The 27,638-nt window shown below is 37.7% G+C and overlaps 1 protein-coding gene across 11 annotated transcripts in view; it reads left to right on the forward strand.

Annotated features, from left to right (window-relative positions):
- usp54b (ubiquitin specific peptidase 54b) overlaps positions 1-27,638 on the forward strand; it is a 162,314-nt gene that overhangs the window by 35,054 nt on the left and 99,622 nt on the right. For 9 of the 11 annotated variants that reach the window (XM_058792727.1, XM_058792726.1, XM_058792735.1 and 6 more), the window contains 2 exons: positions 7,086-7,753; positions 23,899-23,991. In XM_058792727.1, the coding sequence (XP_058648710.1) occupies positions 7,607-7,753; positions 23,899-23,991 (240 nt within the window). In that variant the 5' untranslated portion in view covers positions 7,086-7,606. Of the gene's footprint in view, positions 1-7,085; positions 7,754-19,981; positions 23,247-23,898; positions 23,992-27,638 lie in introns of those variants that run through there. The other 2 variants (XM_058792733.1, XM_058792734.1) reach the window with 2 other exon arrangements.

The raw sequence follows: 27,638 nt of genomic DNA on the forward strand, positions 1-27,638 counted from the left end.
CAGTAAGATTTTTAATGTTTTTTTTTTTTAAAGAAGTCTCTTCTGCTCACCAAGCCTGCATTTATTTGATCCAAAGTACAGCAAAAACAGTAAAATTTAGAAATATTTTTACAATTTAAAAAAAACTGTTTTCTATTTGAATACATTTTAAAATGTAATTTATTCCTGTGTTTTCAAAGCTGATTTTTAGCATCAATACTCCAGTCTTCAGTGTCACATGATGCTGATTTGCTGCTCAAAAAACACATTTATTATTATTATGTTGAAAACAGCTGAGTAGAATTTTTTTTCAGGTTTCTTTAATGAATAGATATTTCAGAAGAACAGCATTTCTGTAGGATCATGTGACACTCAAGACTGGAGTATTAATATTTAGCTTTGATCACAGGAATGAATTACATTTAAAAATATATTCAAATAAAAAGCAGTTATTTTAAATAGTAAAATATTTCACAATATTACTGCTTTTGCTGTATATTGGATCAAATAAATGCAGGCTTGGTGAGTGGAAGAGAATTCTTTAAAAGAACACTAAAAATCTTACTGTTCATAAACTTTTGACATGTATTGTATATTTAAATTAAAAGTAGTTATTTTAAATTGTAAAATTTTGTACTGTATTTTTGATAAAATAAATGCAGCCTTTATGAGCATAAGAGATGTCTTTCAAAAACATTTTTACTGACCCCCAAGTTTTGAATGGTAGTGTGTGTTTGTGTTGGTAGCATCATTTCAATTTTTATTTTAGTTTAAATTTTAGTATATTTTTTTGCATCATATGCCATAATTTATCAGCAAAAGTGTGTTTTTGAATTTGTAGCTGTTGCTTATAGCAGTTATGGTTGTATGTTGTAAAATTCAGTTTATCACAATAAATTTGTCAGTAGCAATTTTTAATCAAATTAATGTATTTTTGTTTTAAACATTTTATGGTATATTTTTATTAAAAAAATATACTTTTTTAATGTTAACATTTAATAAATATTTTGTGTAAATTATAAAAATGGACACTTTACTGTTTCTGTAGTGTATTTCCACAAGTGATGAAATGATTTTGTGACATTTGTTTTCTTGCACATACAGCCATACATTATTTGCGGTGAGTCCAGTAAAAATGTTGGCAGTGCAGATAGTGACTAAATTCTGACTCAGCTGGGCAAGCAGAAGAAAATCCTTATTGTTGATCCCTGAGCAGTGAATGACACCGGATTGCATTGTACTGGATTCAGCCTGACAGTTCCACGCCGTATCTCTCCTGCTGCGTCTGGCGAGCTGCAGTCACGCAAACCCTATCAGCGGGAGGCGGAGAGAGGTGCGAGGTGGCACGGCAGCTACATGCAGACAGATGTCAGTCTCTCTGCAGGCTCCAGGCATCAGAAGGGCTGCTTCCGGCTGTGGTACGGCACAAAGGCTCAGGAAATGCTTCAGCTTTTGGACTAATGGTTCAGTTTCAACTGATTGCATCCATCCGCAAAGAGATTTTATATCTCTCATTTGTTGCCTTTACTTTAGTGCCAGCTAAAGAAATGATTCCTCATGCCTGAGTTGATGACTTGTGCTTTTTCTCCATTTAGTTCAGTCAGGGATTGGTTGCAGAATGGCCTTCCATTTTCTCTGGAATGGAAAGAAAGAGTCATTGACCATTTAGCAGCTGGGTCCAAGTCACCTGTAGAGAGACTGTGAATTACATCTTCACATTGTGGAAATATGATATTGGTTGAACCAAATGGCACCCAATCGGAGGAGAGCTTTAGGCTGAGTGTTTGTGAATGTTTGACTCATGCGTGGAACATGGCATGGTTTCAAATTTATTTAAAATCCTATTTTAAATTTAGTGTGTATTGTAATTTCATGTGTCAGCTTATTAAACCTCACTATAATTGACATTACAATTTACAACAAATTTATAATACAATGTACTTACATGTTATATTTGTAACATTATGGCTTTGTCTAATATTTAGAATTGCCTTTTATTTTAATTATAGTTTGTTTTAGTAATTTTATGGTTTTTTTTGTTTTTTTTATTTATATTTATTTCAGTTTTAGTTTTAGTAATTTTTGATTTTATTTAGCTGCCAGGGTAACAATTTCTTTATTTTTTTCTTTTAATTTTAGTTTTGTCATGTAATATTTACATTTTAATGTTATTTCATTTTTTTTTTGTTTTTTTTTAAATGGTTTAAATAATATTAGTTTTAATTAAAGCTGCAGTCTGTAACATTTGGCGCTCTAGTGGTTAATAAACAGAACTGCGTGTGTGTTGCGGAAGAACATTGCAGCCGGAGCTACTTCTCTCTGTTTATGTCTATGACGAATCACGCGAGAAAAACGCTAAGATAGTCTAAGATAGTCCGAATATAAACACTTATTATAGATGTTCCGTAGTGATTCAGGACAAGCCAAAAACACAGTTTGGAAAATGTATTCATGGTGTACTCGCTTATTATAAAAATTTGATAAATTTTGAACACAAAAAAGTTACGGACTGCAGCTTTAACTATAACAACACTGTCAGTTCAGTTGTTAACCTGAATCACTGGTATTTGAGCTGTTGGCTCAACCAATTCAGTCTGATTTGCAAAAGTTCCGATTTTGTGAATCATTTCAACTGATTGATTCACAGAATGTGACTAAAAAGAATTAATTCATTTATAAAGTGAACATCACTGCTAAAAAATCACAAAAACTCCTCATCTGTGATTGAACTGGCAGCTATAAATGCACTAAAGGTTGATTCTGATGGAGGTGATGGTTTAAGTCAGTCACTAGAAGGACAGTGTAAATGGTGAGGTGCTCTTTAGGGCTCCTGAGAGCGCTTGTGGATGAGTGAGTCTGGTCTCCAGTGGCAGCACTATAAAGGCTCTGTTAATGGCTGTGGCTTTTGTGAGAGTCTGCAGTGCTGCACTCCTAAATTGTGTCATCCTGACAAAGACTGGAAATCAGACAGTCTCTCTACCATCAATTCATGTGTGCTCCTGAATTTTTCTTTTCTTTTTTTTTTAATGGGTCTTTCTTATTTTTAAAGCCTAAGTAAACATTAATGTTTCATACTGTTCATGTTTTACCCTCACTATTCGTACTAAGGTTAAAGAAGTTCATTAAATCAAAAGTGACAGTAAATTAATAAAGTCACAAAATAATCTATTTAAAAAACAAAAACATAATAGGAAAACAGTGTATCGTGTGTACCAAAATGTTAAGCCGCACAACTGTTTCAACATTGATAATAATAAGAAATATCTTAACAACTTCAAACTTTTGAACAGTAGTATATCTTCTAAATTTTGCCTCAACCGACAATTTGCCATCATGAGTTTATCTAGGATAGATATCTAGGATAATTCCCCCCCCCCTCCTTTTCCCCTCCTTCTCTCCTTTCCAGCACTCTATTTGCCAGAACTGTGTGGAATATTTCTTAGAATAATCATTCATTCATTCATAAAAAATGTATAAATACAAACATACATGAAACACAATCAAGATGTTCATGTGTGTTTTGTGCCTGACTCACCTCATATACAATGTGAAGTTTGTATCAAATATGCAAGACAAAAATAAAAAATCCATTCTCTTGGAAAAAAAATAAATAAAAAAAATTCTGTTTAAAAAAAAGGGAGAGAAATACAATTTCTTGGTCATTAAGAAATATTTACACCTGGTACACATTCTCAGTTTTCCCAATTGCCAGGTGTGAAAAACAAGTTAATTTTGGAGCCTGGTTGTATTCACGTGTTTTCATGTTAAACAGCTTCACGTTTCAAATGAACGAACCCTATTAAAGAGTTTGATGTATTTCACTCTTTCTGCTTGGGTTTGTTTTGAAATGAAACCTGATGAAAATGTTTCTCCACCCTGTATATCACAGTCCTGTTTGCTCTGCGTAAAATACAATCGTGGGACGTTTATATGGAGGCCCAGTAGAGGTGAAGATCAGGGATCATGAGAGGCTCCACGCTCATCCATCTCTCTCTGTCTCTCTTTGTAGAATCCCAGTGCCCTCTGTACGATTGCCAAGGTATCTCCACGGCTGCGGATCCTGGCAGTGTGGCACTGGAACTCTGCCATTTAACGGAATTAAAAGGGGATTTAGGGAGATGCGTGTGTGTTTGGGGGGATTGGTGGCCAGCAGAACTGGGAGGTATGGAGGCGGGGCTTTGCGGTCACTGCACAGTGCACCAGAGTGTTACATAACGTGTTTACTAACACACTAGCCAGGAGGCGATTACTTCCCATAGTTCATCCCGACCTGGTCTGATTGATAGTGGCTCTCGATTGGTTCCCAAGCGTCTGATTGTTGCTGGGTTAATGAGACGGTCCTATCCGCCCGGCTCCAGAGGACGCGGCCTTTTCAGAGCTGTTGGTCTTGTGTGTGTTATTAGATGCCATATTGGGCTAAGCTTATTTGGATAATCAGAGAGGCCCTTTCCTCTCTTTCTCATTAGTTCACTCTCTCTCTCTCTCTCTCTCTCTCTCAGTAATTGTTGGCTGTGTTGTGTTGTGCTGTGCTCTGCAGTGCATTATGTAAAAGCATAAACCCTCTGGTGCAATGGTTGCACAGTGCCAGCGAGTGTATGGCAGTATCAGCCGGGGCATCGACCGGCACAGGCTTGGGATGGGGGTGGGGTGGACTGCGTTGTCGTCGTCATGGCAGCCTGTGACTCACAGTTGTACCCTGTGTCACGTGACCCCGTCCGTGAATAACTCCTTCAACGACCTCAGCAGTGCCGCCCACTGAGAATGAGCATTCACACCAGTTTTATGCAAAATGAGATGCACGTACATGCATGTAAAGCAGCGTGTCATGCTTCACTCTCATAACTAAAAAATGCAATTTTTTCAGGTATGAAAAATATAAATAAACAGTTCATTATTTTTAACCAAAATGAACAGCACTACCATAAAATGCATATCATGGACTCCAACATAACATTTTCATTAAATTAAAAAAATTCATTTAAATAAATTGACAAAGTTAGCAACATGCACACAGTGTTTGGATTCCACACATAAAAATGATTATTATTATTATTTTTATATTTAAAAATATTCACATAACTTGTGTAAATATTGTGAAGTTGCCCATTATATTATTACTTTTAATTATAATGGAAATAAAAACATAGATGACTCTTTCTTTAAACTTCATTAAAACATCAGTTTGTGAATCATATTATTTTGGACATTAATTTTTGCAGATATATTTAATATTTTCAAATACTTAAAATTTTACATTTAAATAAGTTTAAATAACTTGAGTATTTATGTGTTCTTCATAATATTTTTATTCTGCTGTATTGTAATGTATTTAGGGTCTTAGCGTGAATTTAAGTTAGTTTAATTTGCTATTAATTTATTACTCTTAATAATCTGAACTGAAAACATAGATGACTCTTTTGTAATTAAAACGTCACTTTGTAGATCAGTGATTTTTTTGACAACTTTTTCCTCATATATTTAATATTTTTAATATTTAAAATATAACATTTTAAATATGAAATGACTTTTAATAACTTGAATATTAATGTTTTCTTAATATTACATTTTATGTATAGATTTAATACATCTATTTCATTAAAAATGATTTGTGGATCATCATGGTGTTTGGATTCCACACATAAAAATTATTTAAAAAAATATATATTTTTAAATTAAAAAATATTCACAAAACTTTAAAATTTTGTGTAGTTTCCCATTAAAAGGTAACAAAAAAATAAATGTAATTTATTTGTTATTACTTAAGTCAATAAAAGATAATACAGTGTAAATACAATGCACAGCATTACAATGGTCACTTATTAACACCGACATGATTGTCAGGTAACATAATGCAGGGAGACTGACAGATGAACTTGTTGTTTGTCCGCATTAAATGGTTCGACAAGCCAAGTTTTCTACCCTGTGTTGACATATTTCCTACTTAGACAGGAAGTTTGGATAAACATAATGTGAAAGGGCTTATCTTTTTTAGTTGGCTTTACTGGCAAACAAAAGCAGGCAGTTATAGCTTCCACAGAGCTGACCCTGATTAAGAAGAGCAGGAAAGATGTTTCTCTGTGACCCCGTGTAACACCTGCCTCAGGTCTGTCACACTCACTGTTCTTCCACATCAGAACATCCTCTTCATGCCTCTGCCTCAGGAGAACAGGACACACTGTGGGGCCTCGCTCTGGCTCCGGCTGGACCATGTGGACAGAGTGTGTGTGAATGTGGGAGTGTATTTATGTAGTAGTGGGAATAGGACATTTGCTCAGCACGCTGCTGCCTCCAACCTGCCAGCTCTGTGATGCAAGCTGTGTCTCTGCAGTGCTGCTGTCTTTCCTCTCCCTCTTTACCTTCCTCTCTCACTCACTTTTTCCAGGTTGAAAACAGTGGAGATTTTACATGTATACCGTGGTTGAAATATTTACATTTCATGTAAATATGGGTATCATGGTTCCACAAAAATATTACATTTATTTTGTAATATTGTGCTGTTTTCAACTGTAAATGTTTTTTATTATTATTATCAAATCAAATATTAGAATGATTTCTAAAGGATCATGTGACATTGAAGAAATTCTTTAGAAGAACGGAGTAATGACTGGATTTCACAGAACTAAATTACACTGCACTTTAAAGTATATCAACATAGAAAACGTCTTCTTTTCTTTTCTTTTTTCGTCTTTTTCTTTTTTCTTTTATTTCACAATATTACTGTTTTCCAGTATTTTTGAATGCAGCCTTGGTGAACATATTAGACTTCAAAAACATCTTCATTTGTTAAACCTTTCATGTGTAAAATATTTATTTCCTTGGATTAGCCAATCAGAGGGGAGAAACAGATGAAAATAGGCATGGCGCATGTCTGAAACGCAGAATCCACAAAGTAATTTATCACGTTTATGTTCTGAAAGGATTACATGTTCTTTTGTGTAAGGAGAGTACAACAGAAAATTCAAGGCTAAGTTAAAGTTAAAATAAATGTGCAAAGAAAATGATGTTTTTTGCCCTAGACCAACCAGCAGGTGGTATCACCTTAGCTTGTTGTTTGAAAAATAAAAGGAATGTTTTTGAATGTAATTTATTCTTATTTATTTTTTTAGATCAGTTGGGCTAAGAGAGAACACATTGAGAAGGCTCAGAGGTGAAGAGCAGGCAGTGGACAGAAAGCGGACATCACAGCGTGAGGACAGTGTCTCGGACCGCACTTCCTCCAACAAACACTGCAACACTCACACAGCTGGTTTTAACCAGGCCAGTCATTACGTTTGACCCCACTTTACCGTCTCAGGTGTGGGGAGCCATTTAGTCGCGACAGACAGACATTACTGAGATCCTCCCGCCCTTCTCGAGAGAAAACATCACTTTTATATTCACACCTGTTACCAAACCCGAGTATACTTTTACACTTTTCGTTTTGTTATCACTGACCAAACCCTCTCTCATGGGAGTAACATAGAAAACCAGCCCAGCACAGACACTCTCTGCTCTCTTTCTCTCTCGCATTCACACACTCACACATACTCATCTGCACCGTGTTCAGGATGCCCTCCTCCTCCAGCGTGATTAGCTGGGGAAGGACGCGGCTCTTGTGGTGATTGTAGGGTGGAGCGGAGCTGGACCCATGTCGTGGAAGCGGAACTACTTTGCTTCAGGCAGCAGCGGGCTGCAGGGGATGTTTACCCCACGCACCATGACCTCCATCGCTCCCAGCAAAGGCCTGAGCAATGAGCCGGGTCAGAACAGCTGCTTCCTAAACAGCGCACTGCAGGTAGGACTGAAATTTGCTTTATATCTCTATTATGTTTATGGGTTTTACTTTTACAGATGCTGTTCACACAGGGCAAAGTGGCAAGTGACAAACACAAGTAAAAATTGGCTTTGAGGAGCAAACTGAACTGTTGGCCTGTAGCTTTATTATAAAGTGTAACATAAAACTAGCAGGGTTCCTGTGGTGATGGAAAACCTGGGTATATCAGGGAATAAAATGAGGATTTCCAGGATCAAAGAAATTTTAAAATATATATTTTAAAACTTTCTATGGTGATATTTATATATATATATATATATATATATATATATATATATATATACAGTATCTCACAAAAGTGAGTACACCCCTCACATTTCGGCAATCATTTTAGTAAATCTTTTCAAGGGACAATTCTATAGAAATTAAACTTAGATATATTTTAGAGTAGTCAATGTGCAACTTGTATAACAGTACAGATTTACTGAAAATAACCCAACATATAGCCATTATTGTCAAAAAAGCTGGCAAAAAAAGTGAGTACACCCTAAGTGATAACAGCTATATGTCGTTTAACCATGCAAAGCCACATGTCCTATTCATCATGTTCATGTTTTTGTCTGCATGACAGGACTATACCAGTTTGTGTATCTTGTTTTAGAGCAGTTAAAATTTGGTGCTTTGAGTACAATTCTCTCATACTGACCACTGGATGTTCAACATGGCACCTCATGGCAAAGAACTCTCTGAGGATTTGAGAATTAGAATTGTTGCTCTCCACAAAGATGGCCTCGGCTATAAGAAGTTCGGTAACACCCTGGAACTGAGTTACAGTACAGTGGCCAGTGGCATACAGAGGTTTTCCAAGAGGGGTTCCCCTTTGAACAGGACTCGCAAGAGTTGATCAAAGAAGTTAGGTCCTCGTGCTGTGCGTCAGGTGCAGAAGCTGGCTTCAAAAACAGACGTATGAGTGCTGCTAGCATTGCTTTAGAGGTACCAGAAGTGGAAGGTCAGCTTGTCAGTGCTCAGACCATACGCCGCACACTGCAACAAGTCAGTTTGCATGGCGGTCGTCCCAGAAGAAAGACTCTTCTGAAGCTGGCTCACAAGAAAGCCTGCAAACAGTTTGCTGAAGATATCCTGGCCAAGAGCATGAATTGTTGGAATTGTGTCCTGTGGTCTGATGAGTCTAAGCTAAACTTGTTTGGCTTAGATGGTGTCCAGCATGTGTGGCGATGCCCTGGTGAGGAGTACCAAGAAAATTGTGTCTTGCCTACAGTCAAGCATGGTGGTCGTAGCATCATGGTCTGGGGCTGCATGAGTGCTGCTGGTTCTGGGGAGCTGCGGTTCATTGAGGGAAGCATGGATTCCAACATGTACTGTGACATACTGAAGCAGAACATGATCCCCTCCCTTAAGAAACTGGGCCGAACGGCAGTTTTTCAACATAATAACAACCCCAAACACACCTCCAATGACAACTGCCTTCCTGATGAAGCTGAAGGTGAAGGTGATGGAGTGGCCAAGTATGTCTCCAGACCTGAACCCTATTGAACACCTGTGGGGCATCATCCTCAAGCAGAAGGTGGAGAAGCACCATGTGTCTAACATCCAGCAGCTCTGTGATGTCATTATAGAGGAGTGGAAGAGGATGCCAGCAACAACCCCAGGAGGATTAAGGCAGTGCTAGATAACAATGGTGCCCCTACAAAATATTGACACTTTGGACACAGTTTTGACATGTTCACTTAGGGTGTACTCATTTTTGTTGCAAGTTATTTGGACAATAATGGCTATATGTTGAGTTATATTTAGAGGACAGTAAATTTGTACTTCTATACAAGCTGCACATTGACTACTCTAAAATATATCCAAGTTTCATTTGTGTAGTATTGTCCCTTGAGAAGATATACTAAAAAATTTTCTGAAATGTGAGGGGTGTACTCACTTTTGTGAGATATATGTGTGTATATATATATATATATATATATATATATATAATTATGAAATTATCAAAATATTTATTGGCTTGATATTGACAATTGTAGATATTTATCAGCTGCATGTCTTTTTTTCTAAATAAAAATGTAATTAAAAAGTCATGCTCACCAAGGCTGTATTAATTTAATTGAAAATACAGTAAAAAACAGTAATATTTGTGAAATATTATTACTATTTAACAGTTTTACATTTGAATATATTTTAAAATGTAATTTATTGATGCTCTTTCAGAAATCATTATAATATGCAGATCATAGCGTCCTACAGATAAAAACATTTACATTTTCTCAGTTCACTCAGTTTTGATGGTTACAGCCAAAGGTTCTTTCTTGGACCTTGTGAACAGCTCAGAACAAATGTGGTCGCTCACAGAGAAGTTGTTGCGCAGTTGAAGCAGTATTAGTATTCTGGGATGGCTGTAGAGTTCATTCAGAGTGTTATGGATTTCTCTCTGTTTCTCTCTTCCATTCTATCTTTTTCATGCTGCTGTATCTGATGTCACTGTTGGTCTCTGCCGGTCCCAGTTTAGCAGAGCTTTATCTGGGTCTTCCTTGTAGGCTGTCCTCACTTACACCAATCTGTCTGGCCAAACAGTCTGTCTGCTCATAAATTAAACATCCCTCTCTGTAACCTACCCAACATAGCTTTGGACGCTTCTCCAAAAAGCCACTCGACTTCCATACGGGATACTGAGAACAACATAGGTCTAGTTAGTAGGTCTTTTTTGTTCTTATATTACACACATATATACATACACACCAGATAACATTGTCATCTCATTTAGTTTAACTTAACTGAAATAAAATGTGTGTTTATTACACAGTATATATAGATGCATATGTACAAATACTGCACATTCAGGAAGGTACGACTAAAAAGAGTAAATGAGGAAAAAGAGAAAGGGTAAGAAAAAAAAAAAGGTTATCAAATCATACATTTTTTATTCTCCCCACTTTAGAGGAATCCTTAATAATCACTTTATAGTCGCTGTAACAGCGCTGGACAGGGATGAGGGAGCAGAAGTATGCTGGAGGGTGTTTTTTCATTTTTTCCTTTTTGTTCACTCGCAACCTACTTGAAAGAGCTAAATCAAATCACGGATCCAGTGAAGGCAAACTAACTTCTTATCAGACGTTAGACAAAAATTCTATTAGCGAGGCCCCTCTAGATTAGCTCATCATGTGTGAGATACTGTAGCATCGCAGCCAATTCTCCAAAGGATCTTATGCATCATGCGTCCTGAGTGTGCTGTTGTAAATGGGTTAACGTGGACCCTCTAGGGCACTTCATTCAAAAGCTCTGTTTGAGCTTTCCTGAAATGAGCTCAGCGATGGATGCGCTCATTTTCAGCCGGATCAGGCCAGCCAGGTGTGTGGGAGCAAAAGGTCCGGGCTTCATCTCGCAGTAGAGACTTATTAATAGGTAATGAAAAATAAAAATGGGCTATTATACTAATCCTGTGGTCTGAACACTGGGCTGGAAAGAAGCTCGGCTAAATGGATTCTGTGTCATTGGCATCTGCCTGGGGACCAATATGCACTTCGTTTTTTTTTTTTTTTTTCTGAGAATTAAAGGGATAGTTCACACCAAAATGTAAAATTCTGTCATCATTTATTCGCCTTCTTCTTTTATATTCAGCAGAAGAAAGAAGCTCATTCAGGTTTGGAACAACTTGAGGGTGAATAAATAGTGACAGAATTTTTGGGTAAACTGTCCCTTTAAGTGGAACGCAGAAGATGATTTTTTTTGAAGAAGATTGGGGTCAGAAATAACATTGGACCCTACTATAAATATCTTTTCTTGTGTTATGCTGAAGATAGAGTCGTACAGCTTTGGGACAACATCAGGGTTGAGTTCATTTATGGGTGAACTAGTTCTTTAAGTCTGCTGTCCTGGAAGGCAGGTTGCTCCGAGACCTTTGAAGCTCTACCTAATATCAGTTTGGAAAGGGTCTCGACAGACTCCTCTAGAGATTAGGTGTTTAATTTAAGCTTGGAAGTTGAGTTCTAAATTTCCCCCTTCATGCACATTCTCATCCCACTGCGTCTTAAGTAACACGAAAGGCTCTTAATTTAGCAAGTTTTTTTTTTTTTGCTCTGAAATCAGTTGAGAGCCCAGGGCTTACTTTACAGTATCCTGAGATAACCTTGCTGAAATAATTAATACACTTTTTAATCATGTACTTATTATGAAGTGTCTAATCATATCTCATTTTTTTCTCTTCATGAAGAGTCTAATCATATTTCATTTTAAAATGTCTGCAGAAGTACCTAAACTACTGCAGGGTCATTCTATGAAGTGGGTGCCTTTTCCTAAAAGTACTTTTCGAGATTTTTTACGGTCTGTCAGATAGATAATGTGTTTAAATGTTATTAAAGTTATATTGTGCCACCTAAAGCAAAATTAATACATTTATTCAGCTTTAAACTTTTCAGCTTTCTATTCATCAAAGAAAAAAATGATGTATCACAGTTTCCACAAAAATATTAAGCAGCACAATGGTTTTCAACATTGATAATAATAAGAAATGTTTCTTGGGCAGCAAATCTGCATATTAGAATGATTTCTGAAGGATCATGTGATACTGGAGAATTCAGCTTTGCAATCACAGGAACAAACTAGAAAAGTTCTTTTAAATTGTATTCATTTTTCATAAAATTATTATGAAATAATATTTAATAATTATTTTATATTTTTATCAAAGAAATGTGTTTTTTTTTTTAGTTTTTGCATTGCTTTCAATGAAGTGAAACTGCTAGCGCTTATTAGAAAGAGAAAATTTAATTCTGTTATTTCTATGTAAATTAGCATTTTTCATTTATCAATTAGTTTACAATAAAAAATCATGCTAATATAAAGTTGATAATTAGTAATATTTATTAAACTTGAAGAGCTCCTTTCTTAAAAGATTGTTTATTATTATGAAATTTATAAAAAATAAACTTTTTTAATGGAATGGTCCATTACGTGGTATTTTTAATAATACAGTATCACTTACATAATAGTGAGAGAATGAAGACAATTTTATTTATTTTAAAAAAAAATTTCCATTTAAAGATTAGTTTGTTTATACAGAAAGATGCTATAAATACGAGTGGAGACACAACACGATCGTGTTTTGGCATCAGTTATTCATTGTTGAAATCGCTGTATATCTTGTCAATTCGAATCACAAATGGTACCCGTTTTGTAAAATCTCCCATCAGAGAGTCTAACAATACAGAAATAATTCCCTCTATATTCATATAGACAACCTGTTTGTTTGAGTATTATGGATAGATGGGGAATCATAACGAAGCATATGTTTAGCCTAAAAACAGCCTCCAGCATCACCTGCCCTGTTAGCACACCATGGCATTTTTTCCTGGTTTTTATCTCTTTTTTTCCTTATTCAGCTGCCATTAGTGCTGTTTTACACTGTGCTGTCTGTGTTGCTTGTCTGCCGGAGCACCTGTTCTGAGAGTGTTGTGATTTTTCTCATTAGGACGAGAGCAATAAGCCGCTGTCCACATTAAGCCTTATCAGAGCTCATTTGAATAAACAGCCCTCCTTGACTGAAGCCGGGCCGGGACTGCTGCCGGTAATTATCCCGGTCCACGCCACGCCACCTTTGTCTCCCCTCTGGCCCGGATCACGTGGCTTTCCTTCCTTCATTAATTTATTTTCTCTGCCAGCCAACTTGATCAAATCCAGATTTTATGGTGATTGCGGCACTTAAAAAGCCATTTTTCAGCTGTCTTCCCTCATACCAGCTGTGAACGCAATCATTACTGATAGAAATACCTTGAGATGAAAAAGAAATAATGGTGAAGAAAGACAGAGAGGAGCTAATGAGGCATGCCAATGTTTCTTTTACTCTTCACAATGGCTCATTTGCATAATCACAATATCTGTTTTATTACTCAAACTGCAGGACAGAGTGGCTTATTTCTTTCTTTCTTTTACGTTCTTCCTTCGTCCTCCCTTCTTTCCTTCTTTACCTACCTACAGTTTTCCTCTTCTTTTCTTTATTCCTTCACTTATTCCTTTTTTATTCCCTTCATTCCTTTTTTATTATTTTTTCCTATGGTTTTACTTTTATTTTCGTCCACTTCTTTTCTTACCTTTCCTTCCTTCCTTCCTCCTTCCCTTTTAGTTTCATTTTCTTCCTTCCTTTCATTCTTCCTTTACTTTCCTCCTAATTTTCTTTCCTTTTCATTTCTACCCTTCCATCCTTCCTGTCTTCCTTCAATTTTCTGTCCATTTTTACTTCTTTTCCTTTCACTTGCATTTCACTTCTGTTCTTCCATTTTTTATTCATTCTTTCCTGTTTCCCTTTAACTTTCATTCCCTTCCTTTCCGTCCATTCTTCCTTGATCATCCCCTCTTTCCTTCATTACTTCCCTCTGGTTTTCCTCTCCTTTTCATTTCCATCCTTCCATTCCCTGTCATTTTCTCCCTCCCTTAATTTCTCCTCCTTTTATTCCCTCTTTCATTCATTTACTATTTTTGCTTCTTTAATTTATTTCTTGTTATGTTGTTCATATAGTAATAGTTGTTTAGTATGATAAGATGAATAATTTGTAAGTAGTCCAGCGGCAACGAAACATCCCGTCCTGATTGAGAAAGACAAGCATTACATTCATGTAAACCTTTTGGGAAATGCTGGCTCAAGGATAAATATGTTTCCATATTCATTTATGCTAATTTATGCACTTTATGTGAGACACACAAAGCTAAAAAATACCAGTAAACAATGACTGGATATGCTTTTTTCACTTCTATGCACAAGTATTACCTTGGGTAACCCCAAAACTAACTGTGCGCAGTATGCAAGACTACCATGCTGCTTACTTTGCACTATATACTATGAGACAGCGTGCAGCAGCATGATAAACATTTTATGGATTCATGAGCAAATTTGCTCAATGCATGAAATAAATGCAAAAATAGTGTGTCATGTGGCACTACGTTGTTCTGAATAGTTTATTACTTGAAATAAGATTAGTAACGCCTATTAAACCAAAATAACCATTTTTGTCTTGTGTGCCTGTGATGTTGCAGCACTTTCACTGTACGCCGGAAGAGACCAGAACAGCACAGCAATTCTAGACTGGTGTGCATCTGTGTGATGTAATAACAGCTACGTCGTTATCTGACTCACAAAATGTTGCGGCAAGTGTAAAGACAGCTGTTGAAAAAAACATAAATAAACCATAAATAGTTCACCTGCACTGCCATATGTCTGGAGTCTACCTGTATTTAGCGTCAGTATCTATCTGGAGCAGGACAGATATTTAGCATGAAGCTGAAGTGTTTCTTTAATGTGACAAGCCAGGTGGGCCGTGATTTCCTGTGCACAAAGTTGCTGCGTACAAAGAGCTAGAGGCAACGCAAACGTCTGCAGGCACTGGCTTGTTTACAGTAGGGATTAATGGACTGGGTTGGAACTAGAAGTCGCATGGAAGAGTCCCAGTGGGCCTTTGTAGGCTGACTGTTCCTGTCACACAGCTGCCTAACCTTACCTGAGACGAGAAAGCATGGATACAGATGTAGACAGGAGAAACTGCCTTAAACACGTCAAGGGATGAAGTACTGGATGACTTCAAGTTTTATGGCTATGGAGGTTGAAGGTTATTTTAAACGTACATATTGGCATTTATAAAAAAGGACATCATACTTTAATGCTTAAAGGAATAGTTCACCCAAAAACAAAAAAATGTATCACCCTCAAGCCATCCATGTAGATTAATTTTTTTTTTTTTTTTTTATCAGATTCGGAGAAATTTAGCATTACATCACTTGCTCACCAGTGGATCCTCTGCAGTGAATGGGTGCCGTCAGAATGAGAGTCCAAACAGCTGAGAAAAACATCACACATTTGTAAAAAAAAACCTAATTCAAATAGTCCATAAATAGTCCTCTATCCATAATATCGCTTTCTCTAGTAAAAAAAGTCTCTCGTCCGAATCAGGAGAGAAATATGCAAAGATCAAGCAAAGTTTACAAGTGAAAACAGGACTCTATATTTTGTCCAGAAGCGACAGTTTAAAGTTAAGGCATCTTAATGATGGATTTGTTTGTTACAAACATGCTTTTTTTGCTACACAAGATGTTAATTGATAGACTGGAGTCTTGTGGATTACTTGTGAACTATTGTGATGTTTTTATAAGCTGTTTGGACTCTCATTCTGACAGCACCCATCCATCCATAAGTGAGCAAGTGCTGTAATGCTAAATTTTTCCAAATTTGTCCTGAAGAAGAAACTCTTCAACATCTTGGATGGCCTGAGAGAGAGTAAATTTTCAGTTTGGTTGAACTATTCTTTTAATGTGTTGTAACTCTTGTTTCTGCAATTGTTCACTATTTTTGGACGTGCATACAAACATTCAAACCCTGTAGAAGCACTTTTGTGTAACATTCTCGTGATCCTTCATTCAACTGACCATTAGTTGCCCGAGTCTTTCCCTCAGTGTCGTCTGGTCTGCTTGACTGGAGATCTGGTCTTGGGAAGCCGTCCTGACAGTCTTACCTCCCCGTAACCCTATAGAGGGGGCTGCAACCTGTCTCTTCTCCTCTCACACCTGTCACACATCTGCAGAGGTGCAGTGACCCAGATTATAAGACCACGTTCCCTGTCAGTCGCCCCTTACCCTCCTGTGTTGTTCTGCTGGTGGTAGACGGACACTTCTCTCTGGAGGACAGGATGTGTGTGCTAGTTGTCACCATCTTGTAACCTCCTGGAACACTCTACTGGTCTCATAATAAGAAGTCAGGTCAAACATTTATGCACTCTTTGGAGGAACAGAAAATTTTTATGGCCATATGAAAATGGTCTAGCTGTTACCGCACATGCTTTAGCAATTATGTTTGGACTTTGGTGCTCATACGGGAAACACCGGTTAAATTCTGGCCTGTTTTTAATCTAGTGTTTTTTTCTGATGATAAAATGAGAAATTTATAGCCATTAGACATTACAGTAAAATTAAAAGGCATCATTTTAAACATTTTTTATAGGCCTGAATAGTTACAGAACATAAAAAGTATTATAACTTTTAATTAAAGTGAACTTAAAACAATCTTCAAATATAAACCTGTTATAATAAATTTAGCTGTGTCTTCAGTATATTGTGCATATATTAATATAGTGATTATTCTGTTTGACTGAGAGCTGTGTAAAACTTTCTCATTGTGTTCATGACTGTGGGTAGAATGGAATGCACTACCTTTATAAATATTGAAACTCCCACCAAATATTATATCTGTAGCGTCTGTCTTCTCTGAAGGAACCCTTAACAAGCCTGTAATATTTGCCTTGGCTGGTTTCCATTGTGGTGAGGCATTAGTATAGTTCAGACTTGAGGTTGAAACAATTGGAGAGAGGCGAGAAATCTCGATTTGACTTTACAAAGAGAAAAGAAGAGTTCATTAGGACCACTTCTTTTACAACTCCCACAAAATTAATCACACGCACAACGACCTAACAGAATGTATGTCATATTAATTACTGCCCCGAGGGCTGAGGAGAGTGAGAGTATCAGAGAAATGAGAATGTGGCCAGCAGGCTTGATCAGGTAGCAGATGCTTGGAGACCCTTCAGAGCCGAAGGACATGAAAAGACCCTCTCTCTCATTTTCGTCCTTGTGTTGGCCCAATTCTTACAGCTATGTTCATTTTTCAGTGCCTCTTTCAAACGTTTACAAATTGTGTACTGGAAGCTGTCCACTCTGCAGCTTTTAATGATTACTGACAGGCTGTGCTTGTTTTGTCCGATTTAATGATTCACTTCTTTAAATGATTTGGTTTATTTCTAAAATAAATAAGTGTTTTGAATGAATTGTTTGAGTGAGTGATTCACTGACTCACTCAAAAACTCACTTGTCACCACTTGGCGTATCGATTCTGCAGAAAAGTCAGAAAAATCTGTTTCAAATCTTTTTATATGGACAATCAATCAGTAAAAATAACATTCACACATTTTTACATTCCACCATTTTTATTGATTTTCTATTCGTATTCGACTGTTACAACAAAAATGCAGCACTCAAATAGACCTTGCATTTCATTTTGCATTCTTCTGCCATGAATCTCACATTTTTAAATGTTAAAATGCATTCTGTGTGAATGGCCTCTCATACAGTTTGCTTAATTGCTTCTGAATTGGACTGTGGTTACATTGCAGGTTGTTGCTGGCAGTCAATGAGGAAAACGCGACAGAAAGACAGTATTGTTCAGTATAGTCTTTTTATTGAATTCATACATTCAATATACACAGCAAACTCGGATTCTCAAGTAAAATATGACTTCTTTTGTTGTGGTGTTAAAGATGCAGCAGTGCAGGAAACATACATAATTGATCTGTGTCACTGGCTTAATGGAATTTAAGTTTGTATGTATGTTTAAATTAACCTTTGACGTTTTTCTTTTTCTGCATCGTGCCGCAATTCACCTTCCTCTCAGGAGTCGGGGATGATCGATTGGTCACTGGTGTTGGACGGGAGGGGTACGGTGGTGCGTGTGCATCTGTCACTCTGAGTCATCCCAGCCTGCCCACATGGGATTCACACACACACACAAACACACACACACACACACACACACACACACACACACACACACACTCGCTGCTCGACACAGCCCCTCGCCTACTCAAACTTCATAGCATCAGAGCCCTCTCCGCAGGGCTGCTGACGGAGAGTGTAATTTATCACTGTGCTTAAAGTTGTCTCTGTTTGCGTGAGATTCTGGCCATATTTTCACCATGTAAAGCTGGGGCCCACACTGCAGAAAGCTGCATATTTACAGTAACTGTGTTTGACTCTGCAGTAAGTTATCGAGGCATAAATAACACCTTCTTTTTCTCTTTTATTCAGTATCTTGATATTTATGCATTTATATTCTGAAATGCTTTTTCACCATCATTTGTTACCAATTACATTGAAAATATTTAATGAAATCACAGTAAAAATGTAGTTTTTCAATAAATATTTCAGATTTTCTTTTAAATATGCACCAAACAGATCCAGAATTAACATTTTATGAATTAACATTTTTTTTTAATTAACATTTTAAGTTTTATATCAATTTTTGTGACAGTTCAGTGGTGAGTAATTAGGGAAAATCTATACCATTTACATGAATATTGTTCTGTATGAAGTTATAATGGCAAAACCATCATGTGGCGTTCATTTTGGACCCTATGCACCAATGTAACACTATAAAATAATTAATAACCGCATTTTAATACATAGAAAATTTGGTGTAGAAACAATTAATTACTAACAAATGGAAAAGAATCTCATTGAATTAAATATGTGAAATATTTTAGTAGAAAGAATGAAAAAGTATTTTATTCTAAAAGATTTATTCTCCAATAATCTGTTGTATTTACAGTTGTGAAAAATAATTTTTACAGTGTACTAAATCAGAGTTTTGAAATGATTCATTCATTCATCAAATGAATCACACTTACCCAAACTTACCCTAATCATTGACATTATTAAAATGTCTCGTAAAAAATTTGACATTTGATGTATATCACCCTGCCCTACTCTTTTGTTCCGTTTTTTTTTTTTTTTTTCTTACATTCTCTCATATGCCCTCTCTGCAACTGCGGTACCGACTGCCGGTCCTCACCCATATCCACTCAGCTCATTGTTCAGCGGGTAGCCGATTCATCACTACTAAATAAAATAAGGAAGGGGAGAGAAAAGCGCATACGCCAGCACCAGAATGCAATCTGTCATCCTTCAGCATCTCTCCTCTCACTCCTTCAGCTCTGCTAAGCTCCTCTCTTTCAGCTGGAGCCCTTAAATTCAGCCTCACTCCTTTGAAGTGTGTTGCTAAAGACCGAGCGTTTCCATATGGTGCTGTTTGAGAGTCCTGAACTGGTCTTTCTTAGAGGCTGTGGGTATGAGCTCGGTTCAGGCCCATTTAATAGTGGATTGGAATGAAACAGGGTCTGTGCTTAATCTGCTTAAGCCCGGTCTCATCTTCCTGCGCTATTAGGCACACAACTTACATCATCACTTATGTGCCTTTTCCAGCCTTTCCTGTGTGCATCCTAGTGATTTAGTGTCCTTGGATTTGACCTCTTGATCTTTATCATCCTCATCTTCACCCCCCACCCCTGCCAGAAATAGGATCAGGACAGAGAATAAGATCAGGACATGTTGCAAGCCAGACTCGAACTAGAGCAGGCACCAACTGACAAGTTGTAAGTTTCACCACTGTTTAATAAATCTGTCAGTTTGAAGGAAATTTACTCAGATAATGTTGTTGTTTTTTTTTGTAATAAAACTTTTTAAATAATTGAATTTAATTTGCATTTATTTGCAAAAGATATCCCTATATTTTAGTCAAGTGATTTGTGTAGTGCTTTTCAGAAGACAAATTGTTTCAAAGCAGCTTTACAGGAAGTTATATCGTATCAAATTCACGTTTTAAAAAGACAGCTAATTTACCATTTATTCTCTCTATTTTTAGTCATATTTAGTCAAGTTGAGTCATTTGTACAGCACTTTTGAGAATACGTATTGTTTCAAAGAAGCTTGACAGGAAGTTATATTGTATCAAAGCCATACTATAGTCCCTACTGAACAGTTTGAAAATCATGCCACAGTGCATTTGCTTTTAATTTAATTTAATTTAATTTATTTATTTACAGGGGCAATGCACATTAATAAACATAACTGTAAATGTGCCAGAATTAGCCCAAAAGGCTATTTTACATCTGTAGACCCTTGACAGAATGTTAAAACGTCACCCTAAAAACAAAGACAAACCGTCATACGATACACATCATATAAAGAGAGAGTAAGGAAAGAGAAAAAATATATTGCTTTTATATCAATATATTAGACAAAATATGAAACTCAGATCAGATCAGTTTACAAGAACATTATGCTATGTAGATAGATACATACATACAGTTAGCCTAACCACATTGATTGGTTATTTATTTATTTGTAATGTTTTAGCACCCATTGTTACTTTGAGAGTTGCCGGGAATGAATTTTGTTGTATTTTATACAATAACAACAGGGTTGACTTATCTGCTACAGCATTTAACATTTTCTTTGGCTTTTTATTTTAGAGATACAAAGTGAGAGAGTTGAAATGAGCAAAAAGCGAGGGCAGGCAGGTCGGAACACACGAGTGCAGAGCTCTTTGAGGATGTACTGAGAGGAAACCAGGCCAGGCTTAAGAGCTGCAGAGACTAGCAGCAAATCTGCCCTGAGACCGAACTGACAATCACGTAGTGCTGCCACGGGGCTTTTGGGAACAGAAAAGAGAGCTGAGACTCCAGAGCTTTGCTTTGTTTGTGTGTATATGTTTAAATATGTTTATATATGCATGTGACCCTGTGTGTAAGTGTTAGAGTGAAATGAGAAAGCCATTCGATGCTTGTTAAGGATTGGGGTGTAATGTTTTATGTAGTCCATTTTGAGGGCATAATCTGTCTACGAACTAACTCTAGGTAAAGACCCAAAGGATCATTTCATAATGCTAAGAGACATAAAGTGAGTGCTTGAAAAGATTGGGAATGTTAGAAGGAGAGGGAGATAAAGAAGAAAAAAGCATTATATAATCTCCTTCCACATATTTAGCCCAATCAAAGGGGCTTTAGTGTTCTTTGTTCCTCGGACCTAATGCAGATGCTTTGTGTATTAGTTATGAAACACATCTATTTATTTTCCGCCAGTCTCAGGGGAGTCCCGCACTTAGCGATTTGTTTGTGATTATTTCTGTTTGTTTGTCTCTGCCTTTTTTCAGAGGAGAGTAGCTGTGGGTTAGAGCCACATGCACAGGTTGATGCGATGGCTCGCTGCAGCACAGGGGACAGCAAATGTGTTGCTGCATGAGGAATCACAGCAGGTCGCTATAGATTTCTGTCATTACATACCCTACGTAATATGCAAAAAGGAATATGTCAAATAGGACGTTAGAATGCCTCTGTAGACTGCATCTGTGAGCTTGAGGGATTTTAAAGTGTGCAACCAGTTGACACTTTGCTGTTTGATTAAGCCATGGAAACTGAGGAACTGCAGTAGTAAAAAAAAAGTAAAAAGGGATTTTGTGGTTTCTGCTGGTACACCATGGTCAAAGTGTGCATTCACAGGTTTAAAGACAATGTGGTGTATCATAATATAATTGTTTTATTTAATTTTATTTATTCTTTTTTTTTTAAATCTTGTTAGAGCCCTAGTTGTTGTTGTTTTTTTTCTCACATATTTTTCTTTTTATTTATCTTGTCACAGCCCTAGTTTTTGTTTTGTTTTGTTTTTTGTTTTGTTTTGGCGCATCCCCAATTATTTAGATTTGTTCTTAAAACATTTATTGTCTACCATCATGACATAAAAATGAAATGAACCAGCATTGAAAAACATCAAGACGTCCTACATTATTTCCTGCTTTATTTCCAGCCTATGAAATTTTATGTTTGATACTCCAACTAGTCCTATATATGCTTTGACAATGACCAAAGATGCTTGAGGATTTACTGTACAGTGCCGGTGTATTAGTTGCAGTAAAGTATGGAGAGACTGACATACGATCACAAACCCTACGGAAAATCACAAAGCACAGCTTCCCAAGCTGAGTGTGGCATTCCTGCATTGTTAGCAGCTAGAACTGGTTTCCACACTGTGAGATTTTGCAGCTTTTCTGCATTGTTGTCTTTTTTTGTTGCGTTACTGAAGAACAATGCTGATCTGTTATGTGTGTGGTCTGCGTGTGTGTATAAGCCTGGTTTTGGATGATGATGATGTTATGGGTTTGTTTTCGGGCCCAGTTGGCAATGGTGGAAGCATTAGGAACGGATAAAGCTTTGATCATTGGTGAGGTGTGTCTGTGTGTTCGGGTCCAGATGGTTGCTTGCGGGTAAAGGTGCAGCCTCGCTGTTTGTTCCACTTTAGTTCTGCAGTTTCTCTACGTCTTGCTCTATATGATGAGTGTGAGTCGTGCCCGGGGCAAGTGAACTCCGAACAACTCTGATCCGCAGCGTGTACCGCATGTTCGGTCTCGGTAATTCATAGCTTCATATCTCTGCAGCAGTCTCCCCCTCTGCGCTCCACACGTGCTCTTATTCTTACGCACTTCTCCATATCTCTCTCTCTCTCTCTCTCTCGCGCTATCTTCCCCCCTCCCCTTCCTTTGCTCCATCTCTCTTCCTCATGTGCGATCGCACCTCTCTCTTCCAGACAGTTTGTGTCCTCACATCTCTGTTTCTTGCTGTCTTCCGCTCCATCCTTCTTCCTCTCCGTCTTCCCCATTACCTCTCGTTCTACCGGGAACCGGCGGTCTCAAACTGCGCCGGAGCCGGGACGGCCACTGGAAGTGTTGGATTCCTGGTCTGCCGAGAGGATTAAGTGGAGTGGACAGCTGGCAGATGATCAGAGTGAGAGCAGCAGCCAGGACTGGCTCGTATTTATTGAGAGGATTGGAAGATTGTGCAGATATTGGCCGAGCTCTGCGGGACGGGGCCAGGAAGCCTCTGGGCTGTTTTGTGTAATGTGAAAACCTGCCCTGAGGGTAAGTGAGAGCCGAAGTGTGTCATCTTTTCAATGTTAAATTACTTAATGCTATCCCAGCTTCCTGTGCAGAGTCAACTAAGAAAGAAATTTTCCCCAAAAAGTGGAGACTTTGTCTATGTGGTGCGTTCAGTGTTGTTTGGTTTGCATGGGTGTCCTGAAAAGCCATACTAATGGAGTTTAGGATGGAATGGGACCTTCTTGTTAGTTCTGAACAATGGAAACGTGTAAAATCTGTTTGAAAACAGTCATTTTTTGATGCCGTTGCATAACTCTTCAGTTTTGCGCTTGCAGTTTTGTAATATATTGGTTTTTGCTAGTTCTGCTGGGTAGCATTTGTCCTTTCTGCTTTGGTGATGTTCTAGCAGGTGGACCACCATGAGGTTCACCACCAAAAAATAGCGGTTGACCACCATGGTCTTTCTGGTGAAGCTAGAAAGCCAATGACGTCTTACTGGCAAAGCTAGTTAAAAAGTTTGTATCTCAAGATGGGTAACATCATCCAAAACATGCTGGTATTTTCAACAGGAATGGCAGTGGTTTCTCTGGAAAATTTGGGCAGTTTAAGAGACGTTTCTCTTAATGGGCACTTAACAGTTGAATTTCACCTACGATCACCAGTTGACTTAACCCTTCTGTTCTCTTGACCACAGGTCCTTTGGCATCTCGACATCTTCCGCCGAAGCTTCCGGCAACTGAACACCCACAAGTGCATGGAGGACTCGTGCATCTTCTGCGCTCTCAAGGTGAGTGTTACCAGGTGCTTTCTAAAAAAGGCCCAGTTGTGCATGCCAGTTCAAGAGGTGCTACCTTCTCAGAAAAGTTGCTTGAGGCTACAGGAATCTCCTAGTGTGCCCAGGCTGCTCTTCTAATGATCCAGCAAGGTGAGGGTAGAGGCTGCTTGGACTAATTGACTTCCTCGCTGACCTTACTGTAGCACAGGAACAGAATGAAAATGAGATTCTCAACATCAAGAGCTCTCTGTCGCTCTTTTTCGAGGAAGTCTTTTTAATTTCCTGCCTGGAGGCTGATAGAGATGGGAGGAGAAGGAGGAGGAGAGGGAGATATATGCTAGGAAAAGCAACTCGGGTCTCTTTTTAAATAACAAGCAAAGGCCTCTCACTCAAACAATATCCTGTTTTCTAGTCGCCCTCAGGCTAAAAGTAGCTGTGCTATTTAAAGGTGTCACATACCAGTAAGAAGTCACAAAACTGACATATTTCTTTAAGAGGCTCCTTGTTTTGTGTTAAAAGAAATCTTTGCCGTCAGATTTGTACTTGGCCATTTGTTTCCAAAAATACCAACGCTTCTTGTTGGCTGTGTTTGCGCCTGAGAGAAAAGGAGAGGTACAAATAGCCTGATAGATTGAGAGGTCTTTTTCTTTCTCTACTTTGTGCCTGGTCTAATCTTGTTCTGGTGTTGGGTGATTTACCTCTTTATTTTATGTCCAGGCGTCTTGCTCTCTCTGAACTGAATGCTTGGTTCTTCTGCTAATGCATAGGTCCTGCACCTTCCACTGTTTCCACAGCTACCTGTTACCTTGGCTACTCTGCTCTGATGGCCCTGAAATGGATTTTCACGCCCATGTGACACCATAAAAGCAGTCTGTGCCTCTTGGTGTTGGTTTCCTTGGAGTTGGTCATCTTTAGTCATGAAATTCTGCGTTGGTGGCCTGTTGGCTCTGTGGAATTGAGTCAAATTGAGATTAATTCATACTGCTGCCTCTGAGGATAGAGGAACTGGATGGTCTTGAGTCTTTAATGTTTATGTATTTGGGTCTGGTTTATGGATGGATGGATAAATAAGAAAGTAGGTATGTAGGTAGGTAGATGATAAAAGAGAGATAAGAGTTTGTTTTGCAGTTTTAAAGATGACCAAATGAGAAGTATCTCACTGATCTGTTTAATTATGTGATGGATGGATAGCTAGATAGATAGACAGACAGATAGATAGACAGATGGCTCGATAGGTGGATAGATGCATGGATAAATGGATGGATTGATAGAATCTCATTGCTGTGTGTTCTTGTCCAGTTTTCTCTGGGCTACTTTGTTGATGTGAAACACAAATGAGCTTGTGTGAAATCCATCACAGTGATTGAAATATGCTCTCTCTCTCTCTCTCTCTCTAAATGAAGTGTGTGTGAAGTGCTGAGGCATCAGAAAGCACACTGCTGTGGTGACACAGAGCCGTATCATGAGAATGCTTTCACATATTTGCCAGGATTTATGAGCATTCACCAGGAACTGTTCTTCATGTCCTTCTCCTGCTCTTCCATTTTTTCGTCACTCACACTCTCGCCGTTTCTCTCTCACTCATGTTTTCTCACCATATTAAACCTGTTGTTAAATTTAGCTCCATTTCTATTCACTGTTAAACCATTCGGGACTAAAAGCAAATGATATCATCCAGGTGATGTATTCAGAACGAAACAGACATGGAAAGAGACCTTTAATTTTAATCACGTCCAAACAAACAAGCTTTAAGCCCCCATTATGTTTTGAAAGGAAAAAAGAAATGACTGTGCTTCTCAAAATAATTTGTCTCGCAGTACCTGAAATGACAAATGTTGTTGAGTTGACTGCATTATTTTTCAGCACGACATTGGTCTTTCCTCTTACAAACATGATGGCATGCTTCTGTTCAGGCCCTGTGATGAAGCTTTGCTCTGTGGTAAAGCTCAGTGCCTGACTCTGAGGTGGATTCCTGTCCCTCAGGTCTTGCCCTGAGCTCTTTTCCTGCAGACCGGTGGTATGTGATCTCATGTGGCCTTGGCTGTCCCCCGCTATAGCCTTGACTGGCATGCATTACGTCACCTTTCTCATTTCTAATGGAAAAACGTTAGTTTCGGCCCATCGGTTCTGAGAGTTCCTCACGCGTGCCGCCCGCCAGCCGCCTGCTTGCCAGCCATGTTATTGAAATTTAATGATCTAACGCTACTAATGAGTGCTGAAATATGCCCTCGCCACTCCATTCCTTTCTGGAAACCGCTGAATTCTTCAAATGTGTTTATTTGAAAGCGCTCTCACTGTGGGGAATATCATGTTCATTTACTGAGATGCAAATTAGCTGAGGGGTACGAAGATGAAAATTGATTGTTTGCAGAAGTATGCACAAGTAACACTTGGCCAATATTATTTACTGATTGCACTCATTGATTTCATTGCGTTCTCAACCTAACAACTACTTCAGTTGTATTAATTATTGGTATTTTACCTTTTTCTGAGTGACATTTTGATATACTATTGTTCAAAGGTTTGGGGTTGGTTAGTTTTTTATGTTTTTGAAAGAAGTCTCTCTATTTATTTAATCTAAATATACTTTTTTCTATGTTTCTATTTGAATATATTTTCTAAAATGTCTATGACACATGATTCTTCAGAAATCATTCTAATATGCTGATTTGATGCTCAAAATACATTTCTTATTATTAGCAATGTTGAAAATAGTTGTGCTGCTTAATGTTTCTTTGGAAATTGATGGATTCTTTGATGAATAGGAAGGTGAAAAGAACAGAATTTATTTGAAATAGAAATCTTTTGTAACATTAAAAATGTCTTTTCTCTCACATTTAATAAATTTAATGTGTCCTTGCTGAATAACTTAAATCTCATTTCAGTTGCTATAGGATTTACTCTTCAAATGACATATTTTAAATCGTAACATTGTTGCTTATATTGCAGTTAACACTTTCTACCCATTTTCTAAAATGAATTCTATAATGTATTTATTTATTAATTTACAGTAAAAGATCATGTGAAATGATTTGTACATAACCCAGTAACAGTTATAAATTAAGACAATATTGTTTAATCAATTAATTATTATTAATTATTTAAAAACAAAGTGATGGCCGTATTATGAATTTAAAACTCATTTAGTGCACATTTAGGGGCCTAAAAAGAGAATATGAATAGACAGACAAACTCACTGTGTTTGATAAATAATTTAAATGGACTGACCATATTTCTAAGCCTACAATGTTTGTCAACAGAGATGCTGCATGTACATTAACAGAGGCTATAGTGTGACATTGGGTGGCAAGGGCCCACATTACTGCCACTTCACCGGGTGTGATAGTGCCTTGAGGTTGGTGACCTCTACCGACCATCAGCCCTGCTGAGGAACTGCAACGCTGGAGGCAACAAACACACACACATTCACACAAACAAAATAAATGCAAAGTCACAGTCACTCACACAAGCCGCCACCTCTATTACGGTGATGTTTCCTATTATAGAAGCTCCAGTGACACCTCTATGTTTGTGCCTCACTATTTTATGTAGTGAGAGCCAGCGATTGAGTTAAACCCAATTACAAACTCATAATCAGCATGAGATTCAATCCCTCTGCAATTTGAAAACTGAGCCTGGGGAGTGTTTAATATTAATAT

Source organism: Onychostoma macrolepis, chromosome 12 (assembly GCF_012432095.1).
Source record: "Onychostoma macrolepis isolate SWU-2019 chromosome 12, ASM1243209v1, whole genome shotgun sequence".
NCBI lineage: Eukaryota > Metazoa > Chordata > Actinopteri > Cypriniformes > Cyprinidae > Onychostoma > Onychostoma macrolepis.